This window comes from Apodemus sylvaticus, chromosome 21 (genome assembly GCF_947179515.1).
Source record: "Apodemus sylvaticus chromosome 21, mApoSyl1.1, whole genome shotgun sequence".
NCBI classification, from domain to species: Eukaryota; Metazoa; Chordata; class Mammalia; order Rodentia; family Muridae; genus Apodemus; species Apodemus sylvaticus.
Genome location: NC_067492.1, coordinates 24,685,378 through 24,698,328, shown reverse-complemented (window position 1 = coordinate 24,698,328; position 12,951 = coordinate 24,685,378). Strand labels below are relative to the sequence as shown.

The window sequence follows — 12,951 nt, the reverse complement described above, 5'->3', positions numbered from 1 at the left end:
TTGCAAGACTTCAGATGCCATGCTGTGACTGTTCAAGAGGCCAGGGAAGGAGCAGACTGCAAAGGTGGAATTGCCTGCCTGCTGGATATTGGCTCTCTGTGACTTCTGCCTTATCAGTTCTTCAGCAATAAGAACTTTGCCCCATCCAATCAAATGTCCACACCTACACCCCAAAGGTACAAATTCATGCCTGGGCCAGGCCAATCTGTTCTGTTATCATCCTGTGAGAATTGCATCTGCAGCAGCACAGGTTTAGGCTTGAGATTCAACCATGCCTTTGGCTAGACTTCCCGGTTGGCTGTATGTTGTCGCCTGTGGGCTCCTGCTTCTCCTCCAGCATGTGCATGGTGAGACTATCTACATGAGCAGAGGGAACCAGGGTCAGAGCTGTGCTAGTTCTGCAAAGTCAGAGGCTGAGCTTGGGGATGGAAGGCACCAGGGAGGGAGAAGAAGCTGGTGGAGAATGACAGGTGACAGCATGGGACTGTGTGCTTTCTCATGTCACACCAGGGCACACAGGGGTCAGAGATGTCTGAGGTTAGCACATACTGAGGAGGCAACAGAGACATAAAAAACAAGCAGGACATGCCCCTCTGTGTGTGGTTGAGACTTGAAATGCTACTGAACTTGGATAATGATAACAATTCCTTCATAATGCCACATGTCTCTGAGCCTGTCATTTTGTTGACAATGGAAGACCCCTGTCACTTTTCAAGAGGGTCAGAGGACAGGATTTCTACCCCTCGGGAATGCAGAAGCCCTTATTTCCTCATCCTACTGCTGAACAGAAATGACCCAGGTTACCTTCCCCATGTACCATGGTGATGATGATGTAGAAAACCCAAGTGTGGTAACAGCTGATGGCATCTCTCCTCTTACAGGTCAGGACTCAGCCAGCCCCATCAGGAACACTCAAACGGGCCAGGTGAGAGGCAGCCTCGTCCACGTGAAGGACACTAAATCTGATGTCCATGTCTTCCTGGGAATCCCCTTTGCCAAGCCTCCTGTAGGACCACTGCGCTTTGCACCTCCTGAGGACCCTGAGCCATGGAGCGGTGTGAGAGATGGGACCTCACAGCCGGCCATGTAAGTACTGGGACCCAGGGGACTTCAGGCCTCAGCACTGCAGTGCTTCCTCCACCTGAGCTCTATCTGCCTGTGCTGAGGGGCGTCTCCCATGCATGTTCCTGATGAATGTGCTACGGATTCAAGTAGAAGAGGTGTGCCAGCCTGCTGAGTCAGAGCTTGGCACCTGGGGGGAGTGGTATACCAGCCTGCTGAGTCAGAGCTTGGCACCTGGGGGAGTAAGTTGTAGGAACTGCAGTAAGGACAGAGATTGAGCCCATTCTTCACCATCCCTGTGACCATCCACTGTCCCTGTGACACTGATGAAGGAACAAGCACACATGCATACAACTGGAGACGATGTGGAACAAGGAGGCACCTTATTGGTACTTGGAAGCAAAGTGAAGAATGTCTCAGTATCCTATGCAATAGTATTGTCCATTCATTCCCATAGTTGCTTTGTGGGCAGAATACCCAAATACCCAAGTATCTTAATTCCCTTTCTGTTATTATGATAAAGTATCTTTATATAAGCAACTTACAGATTTTATTATGGATCACAATTCCAGCTTATAATCAATCAAAGATAGTAAACCACAGAGGCAGAAGTTTAAGAGAGCTGATCGCATCACATCCATAATGAGGAACAGAGTTTAAAGGACACATGCATGCCTACTAACCTTCACTTACTCTCTCCATTCTTATACAATCCAGAAGCCCCCTTCCTAGGGAATGGTGCCTCCTACCATGGGCAGGTATTCCTATTGCAATGAACATGATTGAGGTAACTTCTCACTGGCATGCCAACCATCCCAACAGGGACTAGACAATCCCTCAGTAAGACTCTTTTCCCAGGTGATTCTACAGTGTGTCAAGTCAACAATCAAAACCAACCACCACATCAGGACTTAAATATTACACACAGGATTGAATGTTGGGACAGAAAGTCAATCATTTTCAATGAAGCTGTGGGGTGTCTCCATATACCAGCCCCCAGAACATTACTATAGGTGGACAGTCTTCCCTGAAAAATCTGGCCCCATTTCCTTTTCCATAGGGCTGGTTGTATTTACTGTGGTAGGGACTTTAGAGATGAATCATGTGCTATCAGCCATGCTGGAAAGCAGTAGTTGTAGGTGCCTGAGAGAAAGTTTAGTCTAAGATGTAGATTTGACCACCAAACATTTTGGATTTCCTGCCTTCCATTTTCACTAGGTGTCTGCAGACTGATATGATGAATTCAGAGGGTATAAAGCAGATGGAGTTGACCACGATTCCTATTTCTATGTCTGAGGACTGCCTGTATCTCAACATCTACACACCAGCCCATGCCCAGGAGGGCTCTAACCTGCCTGTGAGTGTCAGGCTATGGTCAGCTGGGGGAACAGGTCATTTATTTCTCTGGAAGATGGAAAGGGATAAAATAATTCTGAGCTCCTCTGTAGTTTAGGTCCTGCATCTCTAGGAGGTAAGAGAATCTAGGTATTTGATAAAACTATGAATTCTAATAACTTGGCAGACCCACTAAGGATGGTGTACAAGGACTGAATATTGACATCATCCAATTTTTCTAGCTGCACTTTATGTGTTCTGATATCGGGACCTGATGGTCATTCTGGAGCAGAAATTAGGAAGCTCCTTGGGAAGACACTACTTTTTTGTTCTACTTAGATGGGTCTGAGAGTAGCAATGACTTTTATTTAGATCTAGACTCATTGATCCATGGAGAGATTTCGATTTGGGGAAGTGGGAATGGAAATATGCTCAAGGACTGAAGCACCCCATATGTGGCTCACTTCCTGAGATCTTGAGGACATCTGTTTGTTGGACAACCTGTGCAGAGTTAAGCAGTTAATAACGTGCTGGGCAGTCTAGATGAGGTTGGACTGTGTGTGGGCCTCCTGGCATCTGACTTGCTGTCTCCAGGTGATGGTCTGGATCCACGGTGGTGCACTGGTTCTAGGATCAGCTTCCATGCTTGATGGATCTATACTGGCAGCCACTGAAGAAATAATAATTGTTGCCATCCAGTATCGCTTGGGTATCCTTGGCTTCTTCAGGTAAGCCTGGGACTGGGCTGGGTAATGGGGACCAAGTAGCACATGGCAGCCATGCATTGTTCTTCCTGCTCCTTCACAGCACTGGAGACCAGCATGCCACAGGCAACTGGGGATACCTGGACCAAGTGGCTGCCCTACACTGGGTGCAGAAAAACATTGCTTACTTTGGAGGCAACCGTGACAGGGTCACTATATTTGGTGGCTCAGCAGGAGGCACAAGTGTATCTTCCCATGTTGTGTCCCCCATGTCCAAAGGACTCTTTCATGGGGCCATTATGCAGAGTGGAGTGGCCCTGCTGCCTGGACTCATCTCTGACACGTCTGAGGTAGTCTACAAGGTAAGTGCTCTCAAGAACGCGAGCTACCTCAGCCTTTGCCTCTGGTGCTCTGGTGTTCAATCAACTGGATTTTATGTATGCTGAACATGTTATATGACAGCAAACCTCTATCCAGTGGCTTCTGTTATTAGCAAAAACACTTATGCATTGCTTCCTCATTTGTTTCCTATTGTTTTGATGAAGATTGTCACAAGATCCTTGGAGAGGAACAGGTTTATTTCATCTCACAGTTTATAATCTGTCTTGATGGGAAGTGTGCACTCAGGCATGTACCTGGAGGCCAGAACTAAATCAGAGGCCAAGGAGCAACATGTTTACTGACTTGTTACCCCTGGCATTCTCAGCTCGGTTTATTATACAACGCAGAACACCTGCCTGTTGGTGACAAGGCCCACAGTGAGGTGGGCTCCTCTGCATTAATCATTTCTTAGGAAAATGCCCAGAATTGCCTATGGGCCAATCTGACAGAGGCAACAGTCTCAGATAAAGTTTCTCTTTCCAGATGATCCTGGCTTGTGTTGAGTTGATCAAAAGGAAATCTAACAAGTACAGATGATGGGGGGAAAGGGTCAGCTGGTAAAAATATTTGAGGTATTAGCATCAGTTCCCAAGTTCCAATCTTCTGAACATATACAAATTTGGTGGTGACAATATGTGTCAGAAAACCCAGTGTTCCTGTGAAGCCAAATAAATAAGACTCCCAGGAAGGTCATAAGCCAGCTAAGCTGGTATAGATATATTCAAGCAACTGATAAGCTGACGTGTAACAGCTGAGATTGTTCTCTGACCTTTACAGACAAAATGTGCTTTCATACTTATTGCCAACTTTGAGTAACACACACACACACACACACAGAGAGAGAAGGGGGGAGCAACATCAAAATTATATGCAGGTAGAATGTCCTTTCCTAGTTGTCACCCCTTAGTGACAAAAAATGTGAAATATTCCACTCATTTCTTTCATACACAACAAACACTAGGATGTATTATTTACAAGTAATGGCATCTACTAGAATAAAAAAAAAAAAACTTCTGCTCCCTGGTGGGAGGGATGAGCTAACCATTGTCTGTTGCACTTACAGACGATAGCCAACCTATCTGGTTGTGAAGCCATGGATTCAGAAGCCCTGATGCACTGCCTGCAAACAAAGAGTAAACAAGAGATCCTGGCTATTAACAAGGTTGGGGGAATTGTGTGTCTTGGAGGACCTGATGAACAGGGTGTGGGATCTCCATCAATCACTTACTACCCAAATGTGCTAACTTATCTCCATTGTTTGGTGTCCTTTCAGTATTGTGTACAAAAAGAAAAAGAAAAGCTAAGTGTGATTTCAAGTTTCTTCTAGAGTGTGCAAAGAACCCAGAGATGAGATAGGCTATAGGGAATTGCTGTGTATTTTCATGACAATTAGAATATTTATAGGATTGATCTTCAGCACTGACTGTCAATGCTGTATAGGTCTTCAAGACGATCCCTGGTGTGGTGGATGGGAAGTTCCTACCCAAGCATCCTCAGGAGCTGTTGGCCTCTAAAGATTTTCACCCTGTCCCCAGCATCATTGGTGTCACCACAGATGAATATGGCTGGGGAGTCCCCATGGTGAGACCTAGTTCTAAGCCCCTGAGAACATAAACTCAAATGGTGGGAAGTGGGATCTCAGAGATACTTTGATGTGGTTCCAATCCATCCAAAACTTAAGACAAACTTCTGCCTCCTAGTTCACAGGTTTTTATCATATCATAGAGAACATAACCAGGGAGAACCTGCCAGCTATTCTGAAGAGCACAGAAGCACAGATGGTGAGAGATATGTCGGCTCCTGTCCTGAAAGAGAGGGTTCCGTATATTTTTCCCAGATGACATGCCCAGAAATAATGTGTGTGTGTGTGGGGGGAATCACCCCAGAGCTTCTGCCTTTCCCCCTAGACCCTCTTTTATCCCTGGTCACATTCCTTACTTACAGGTTGCTGTCTGCCTGTCATAATTCTTCCTGATTCCTATTGGTGTAGATGATTCCTCCAGGAAGTAGTGACCTGGTAATGAAGGAGTACATGGGGGACACTGAGGACTCAGAGACACTGAAAGCACAGTTCAGAGAGATGCTGGCAGACTTCATGTTTGTGATTCCGGCTCTCCAAGTGACACATTTCCAGAGTGAGTATATCTGGGACAAGAGCAAGGGCAGGGTATGCTCAGAGCTGTGGGACCCTGGTAAGCTCTGCAGTTTCCAGACCAGGTCAATGTCTTGTTCAGGTCTCTGATAGCAGGCAGCTTTCCCTTAACAAATTTTTATGTCTGGTGTAAAGGCTGGCATACTATTCAGGTCTAGAAGAGGAAACATATTCGTTTCCCTCAAGGTCTTGTCAACCACTCAATATGAATGCCAGGGTCCCTGTTTTACAAAGGTTTCCCATATCCAATGCCCCAACCTGAAGCTCACCATTCAACCATGATTCCAGATAACTGTAGAGAAAGGTTTTTAGTCACCAAAGTTTAGGCAGATCACCTCCATATGAGAGATCACCATGTTAGCATGTGTCCTCATCTCCAGGTTCCCAGGCTCCTGTCTACTTCTATGAGTTCCAGCATCAGCCCAGCTTCATCAAGCATGCCAGACCATCCCATGTGAGGGCAGACCATGGTGATGATGTTCCCTTTGTCTTTGGCTCCTATTTGTGGGGCATGAATTGTGAGTTTTTCTTGTTTCCTTCTGCTGAATGGGCCATGAAATGATTTCCTGAGCGGTTATTGAATTCTTTGTCCAGTTGGGGAAACTGAGAGTCTGGGAAAGGACAAGATAAGTGTTCACCATATCTGAGCCTCCAAAAACACCCCAAGATGCTCCCTCCAAATATACTAGAGTTAGCATGTGAACCTTTGCTTGTCTAGCTTGCTCTAGACAGAATGAGAGCACACTGGTGTAGAAATGAACTTGAGAAACTTCAGGCAGTGCTCTGGATGGACCCTGGATTCTGAGTGGGAGGGAAGAGGGAATAAAACAGACCTAGGGTTCCCCATCAGGCTGAGGTTCCTGTAGGAGAGCATGAGGTGGCACCTGCATGAGGAGGCTAGGACTTGGACTCTTGTTCTTCTCTGTCTGCAGTGGACTTCACTGAGGAGGAGAAGATGCTGAAGAGGAGGGTGATGAAGTACTGGGCCAACTTTGCAAGAAATGGGTGAGAACACACCCCATTCTCAACTTCTTTACAGTGGGGTCTTAGCTGTGCCCCATTAGTATGCATGCATCCTTAATTACATGGTAGTCTTCAACTCAGGGCACACTCAGGAAGATACCTTCTAGCTTTCACTCACTGTTCATCCCAAAGACAGGGTTGGGGAGTCACACCATTGTGGCACTCTTCTTTAGATTTTGTGTCTGAGAAGAAGAAACAAAACTGGCCTGCTCCCCTTGCTTCACCTGGAGTACATACTGGTGGTGACAGGGGATCAGTCTCTGGATCAGAGTGATCTCAGTCTTCCCTGCTGCCTGGCATATCCACAGGAACCCCAACAGCGAGGGTCTACCCTACTGGCCTGTGATGGACCAAGATGAGCAGTACATGCAGCTGAACACACAGCCTGCTGTGGGCCGAGCCCTGAAGGCCAGAAGGCTACAGTTCTGGACCAAGACTCTGCCCCAGAAGATCCAGGAGCTAAAGGGGTCTCGGGACAAGCATGCAGAGCTGTAGCGTCCTGTGAAAGGAAAACCATGTGAGGTTGAAAGCGAATGGGCTAATTCTGAGGTTTCAAAGTCCATTTATCTATATTTATTTGTTCCAACAAGTAAATAACCATTTCTAACCTCATCATTTGCCCTTTCAGACATGTATGAAAACCACTCTGTGTGTTGTTCCTTATCACGCTGGGCAAACATTCATTAGAGTCAATAAAGGCTCTCATAACCATATGGATGTGTGAGTCACCACATACTCTTAACTTCTTAAACACTTCATTGAGACGAGGCTTCTCCTTCCTTTCTTTCTTCCTTCCTTCCCTGTTTCCTTTCTCCCTTCCTTTCTCTCTTCCTTCCTTGCTTCCTTCTTTCCTTCCTTCCTTCCTTCTTTCCTTCCTTCCTTGCTTCCATTATCTTTTCCCCATCCTCATTCTTTTCTTAAGTTTCAGACTCTCTGGAAATGAAGCGGGTGCCTCAGGGACTGTTGACTGCGGAGGAGTGGCTGACTTATATCTTATATCCTCTCTCAGCAAGTTCATGTTTTCTCATATTTGTAAACCATCAGAAAATCTGCTTTCCCTAAGTCCTTTTGCCTTCAGCATCCTGTTCCTAAAAGATCATTAACTACAGGTAGGACTCATAGTATCTGTGACCTCAGATGTGTGGAGGCTGAGAAAGGAGAATTACATAAATCTGAGGCAAGATAAGAAGAACAACATCTCTAAAGCAAACCAAAAATCATAACTTCAGTAGCTTACAACAACAATAACTGATGCAGTTTTATAGCTTGAGAAATTCAGGGCCAAGAGGACCACAGAGTTGCTGTGTGGTGAGAAACAGGTCTCTGGGATATCAGTGTCAAGGAGTGCTTGTGCACTCTCCTGGTAGGATGTGTAAGCAAAGCCATTACAAGGATAATATTAAGTCCTTGCTGACTTGAACTGGTGGCAGGAAGGACCTTCCTGTCAGTGAGAATGATCTTGTATAATGTTTCCATTCTATATGCACATTACTGATTGAAGTGCCAATACCAGCAAGCCTCTGCTTATCAGCTCTGTACATACACACTAAACTGAGAGCAGACACTCAGAAAATGCTCTAGACCTTCAATAGTTATCTCATTTTTAATAGCTTCAGTGTGGATTGTTTTTATTGTGCTCAGGATTTGGTTTACGGCTAGTGATGATTTTAGGACTTGTGCATGTCTGGCAATGGTTCTACCTATGAACTACACCCTCAGACTACTATGGATTGTTTACATGCAATTAATCTATCTTAGGCAAATAGTTTATAAGCCATGAGTAAATTTTATGCTTCCCTCCATTCCTTTACCTGCAATTCAGTATCTTTAACCTCGCTTCAGAGTAAACAAGACATTGCTTTGTCTTACTATACTGGGACTTGTCTAGAAACAAATATAAATAGAATGTTTTGTACAGGTTAGCTCACTTCACATAATGTTTTTTGTTTCCTTTTATTGTGCAATGATATCCAAGTATGCACACAACACATTTTATCCACTTACCAGTCTATGCACAACTGTTGTCCTTGTTAATTACTCTTCTTTCTGGAGACCCAGTTTCTATATAGCCCAGGAGGGGCCTGAACACATGATCTCACTGTATTGCCTTCCTGAGTGCTTGGACTACAGGATTATAGGACCTACCATCCAAGGTTTGGGTTTTAATAAGCTGTAAAGATATTTACCCACACATAATATCAGGTGATCACATGTATTAAATTTTTGAATTTACAACCTAGAGTAGAATTGCTAAGTCATGAGACACATGTTAAGCATTTAAAGCAATTGTAAGACTAGAGATATAGCAGTGGTAGACAGCTTCCCCTACATGTACATAGCCCTCGGCACTAAAAAAAAAAAAATAAAATAAAGCCAGATCAGATAATATTGGCTTTCATTCCTAGCAACTGAGAGAGCTTGAAAAAAAAAGTACAAAAAAAACTAAAAATCTAATTTACTTAGTGGGTGATTAAAGAAAGGGGGAATATAAAAAGGAAGGAGAAACAAATAAAGAGAAGGTAAAGGAGAAGGAGGAGAGAAAGAGGAAAAAGAGGAGGAGGAAGAAGAGGGGGAGGAGGAAGAGGAGGAGAAAACAGGAGGCTACATACAGATTGGGAAAAGAACTTCACTAGCCTAACATCTAACAGAGGCTCAATATCCAAAACATGTTAAAAAAAAAAAAAAAAGAAACTCAAGAACTTAAACACTAACAACCCAAATAACCCATTTTTAAAATGAGTACAGTGCTGAATACAGAATTCTCAACAAAGGAACACTTAAAGAAAAGATCAACATCTTTAGTCATCAGGGAAATGCAAATCAAAACACTCTGAGATTCCACCTTACCCCCATCAGAATGGCTAAGATCAAAATCTCAAGGGACAACACATACTGGTGAGAATGTGGAGTAAGAGGAACTCTACTCCGCTGCTGGTGGGAATGCAAACTTGTACAACCACTCTGGAAATCATTGGGCCTTTTCTCAGAAAATTAAGATAGTGCTACCTCAAGAACCAGCTATATCACTCTTGGGCATATCCAAAAGTTGTTCCATCATCCCACAAGGACACTTGCTCAACTATGTTCACTCAACTTATTTTTAATATCTGGAAAGCAGAATGATCCCAGATGTCCCTCAACTGAAGAATGGGTTTAAAAAATGTGGTTCATTACACAATGGAATACTACTCAGCTATTAAAAACAAGGACATCATGAATTTTGAGGGCAAATGGATGGAACTAAAAATATCATCCTAAGTAAGGTAATTCAGACATGCATGATATGTACTCATTTATAAGTGGACATTATCCATAAATAAAGGGCAACCCTCTTATAACCCATAGAACCAAAGAAGCCAAAATATCAAGGGTGGCCCAAAGGAAATGCTTGGATCTTTCTCAGGAGATGAAATAAAACAGATATCAAGGATGGAGGGAACTGGGAGGGAGAGGGAAAAAGAGGGATGCAGGGCTGAGGGGTGATAAGGTGTAGGGAGAGCAGAGGAGAAAAAATGGAATTCAATGATGGTGGGCCATCTCCAGGACATGCCAGACACCTGGGAGGGAAGGAGGCCCCAGGGAGTGTATAGGGGTGACTCTAGCTGAGACTCTTACCAGTTGGGGGATATGGCATCTGAAGTGGCCACTTCCTGTTGCCAGGCAAGACTCCCAGTGGAGGAATAAGGACAGAAACCCATCCACAAAACCTTCCAAAACTTTCCTGCTTTTAAGCTGTGCAGGGACAAAGATGGAGCAGAGATGGAGAGAATGTCCAACCAATGACTTGCCCATGACTAGCCATGGGCAAGAAAGGACCAGGCATTGACACTATTAATGATACTGTGTTATTCTGACAGCCTAGCATAACTGTCCTCTGAGAGGTTTGACACAGACAAAGGAAGCAGATACAGAGACTCACAGCCAAACATTATATGGAGCTTGAGGAGTCTTATAGAAGAGTTGAAGGGCCCCTAAGTGGACAGAGACTTTACAGGAAGACAACAGAATTAACTAACCTGGACCCCTAGTACTCCCAGAGACTGAACCACCAACCTAAGAGCTTACATGGGCTGGGCCTAGGCATGTAAGTACCAGATGTGGTTTGGTCTTCATGTGGGTCCCCAAGAACTGGATTGGGGGCTATCCTTGAACCAATTACCTGCCTCTGGATCCTGTTCCCCTAACTGGGCCACCTTGTCTGGCCTCAGTGGGCCTACTCCTGAGTGACTTGGTGTGCCAGAGTAGGCTGATACCTGGGGAAGGCCTCCCCCTTCTCAGAGGTGGTAAGAAGGAGAATTGAAGGAAGAGCTGTGTGATGAGTGGACTGGGAGGAGGAGGTGGATGTTAGGATTTAAAATAAATAAATAAATAAATAAATAAATAAATAAATAAATAAATAATTGAAAAAGAGGAAGAGGAGAAGACAACAAAGAAGGAAGAGTAGGAGGAAGAGAGGAAGAGAAGGAAAGGGAAGAGGAGCACTTGAGTATCTTTCTTCCAGCTGCCCCGAGCCCTCGAGATCTGGGCAGGGCCTTGAGTGTCTGTCTAGGGGCCCACCCTGGCAGGTGTGGCTGAGGTGGAGACTTGGGTGTCTTCTTCCAGGCACCAAGGCACTGCGGGCACTTGAGTGTCTTTGTCAGAGCCAACCCACCAGCTGGCCTGAGTTTTATTTTCTTTTAATCAAGCTGTTATGAGCATTTCAAGCACAAGTTTCTGTGACAGTTTCTGTAACATACTTTCACATCCTTTGCTAGAAATGTGAAAGTAGATTTGCTGAATCAAAGCACGGTGTGTCTAAATTTTGAAGAAAATGCCAGTCTGTCTTTCAGAATGACTATACCACTTAGCCTTTGTTCCAGCCTTTTGTGAGCATGACAGTGACTCCATGTGTTTGCCAACACTAATTATCTGACTATGTAGTAATGGTGTCCATTTGCAACTGACCTGTAATTGGTTTTTTTCTTCCTTCTATATAGGAAGTTTTTGTTTTTTGAGGAGCTACTTTCAACCTTTTAGCCCTTTTCCTTTTTTTTTTTATTTTATTTTTTTATTGAGTATCTTCTTCATTTACATTGCCAATGGTAAAACCTTTCCCAATTTTCCCCCTCCCAAAAGCCCCCCTTCCCAAAGATTCCCAACCCCTCCTCCCACCCCTTGCCTCTATGTATATGCCCCTCTACTCAACACACTCCGACTTCCCCCCACCCCCCGTCCATTTCCCTTTGTTGGAGCCTCTAATGAGCCTTTACCTGACCAAAGACCACTCCTACCACTGATGCCCAACAAGGCCTTCCTCTGCCACATTTTTGGCTGGAACCATGTGTACCCCTAGATTGATGGTTCAGTCCCTGGGAGTCTTGGGGTATTTAGGTGTCCGAAGTGATTGTTCTTCCCATGGGGCTGTAAATCCCTTCAGCTCCTCCAGACCACCCTCCAGATCCCACGTTGGTGACCCCAAGCCCAGTCCAATAGTTGGTTGCTAGTTTCTGCCTCTGTATTTGTAGGGCTCTGGCAGGGACCCTCTGGAGACAGCCATGGCATGCTCCTTTTGGTACACGCTTCTTGTTGTAGTGTTGGGGTTTGGTGACTGCTTATAGGATGAATCCCCAGGTAGGGCAGTCACTGGGTAGCCTTTACTTCAGTCTCTGCTCCACACATTGCCTCCCATAATACTCCTGTGAATATTATGTTCCCTTTCTCAGAGGAACCATAGCTCCTCACGTAAGTCCTTCTTCTTGAGCTTCCTGTGCTGAATGAAGTATAATGTGTTCATTTTGAGCTTTTGGACTAGCATCCTCTTATTAGTAAGTGCATACCATGTGCATTCTTTTGTGACTGGGTTACCTCACTCAGGATGACACTTTCTAGTTCCATCCATTTGTCTAAGAATTTCATGAATTCATTGTTTTTAATAGCTGAATAGTACTCTATTGTTTATACATACCACAGATTCGGTATCCATTCCTCTGTGGAGGGACATCTGGGTTCTTTCCAGCTTCAGGCTATTATAAATAAGGCAGTTATGAACATAGTGGAGCATGTGTCCTTATTACATGTAGGGGCACCTTCTGGGTATATGCCCAGGAGTGGTATAGCTGGGTCCACAGGTAGTACTATGTCTAACTTTCTGAGGAATCGCCAAACTGATTTCCGGAATGATTTTACCAACTTGCAATCCCACCAACAATGGAGAAGTATTCCTCTTTCCCCACATCCTCTCCAGCATCTGCTGTCCCCTGAGTTTTTCATCTTAGCCATTCTGACTGGTGTAAGGTGGAATCTCAGTATTGGTTT

General features: G+C 44.6%; 1 protein-coding gene across 2 annotated transcripts; it reads left to right on the top strand.

The window, feature by feature from the left end:
- The first annotated feature begins 271 nt into the window (after positions 1 to 271).
- Positions 272 to 7,152, top strand: LOC127671922 (pyrethroid hydrolase Ces2a-like). Of its 2 annotated transcripts, XM_052167037.1 has the most exons (12): positions 272 to 347; positions 882 to 1,086; positions 2,281 to 2,419; positions 2,992 to 3,125; positions 3,205 to 3,463; positions 4,546 to 4,644; positions 4,923 to 5,063; positions 5,183 to 5,263; positions 5,473 to 5,617; positions 6,015 to 6,152; positions 6,567 to 6,639; positions 6,966 to 7,152. In XM_052167037.1, exons 1-12 carry the CDS (start codon positions 272 to 274, stop codon positions 7,150 to 7,152), a joined length of 1,677 nt encoding a protein of 558 aa, XP_052022997.1. The 2 variants fall into 2 exon arrangements, with proteins under 2 accessions (XP_052022997.1, XP_052022999.1); XM_052167039.1 differs by lacking the exon at positions 4,546 to 4,644.
- The last annotated feature ends 5,799 nt before the right edge of the window (positions 7,153 to 12,951 follow it).

Bases quoted from the DNA above. Each gene is read 5' to 3' on its own strand.
- LOC127671922 (XM_052167037.1), top strand. From the start codon at position 272: ATGCCTTTGGCTAGACTTCCCGGTTGGCTGTATGTTGTCGCCTGTGGG. The intron at 2,420-2,991 runs GTGAGTGTCAGG...TGCTGTCTCCAG, and splicing joins AGGAGGGCTCTAACCTGCCT to GTGATGGTCTGGATCCACGG. The intron at 3,464-4,545 runs GTAAGTGCTCTC...TTGCACTTACAG, and splicing joins CGTCTGAGGTAGTCTACAAG to ACGATAGCCAACCTATCTGG.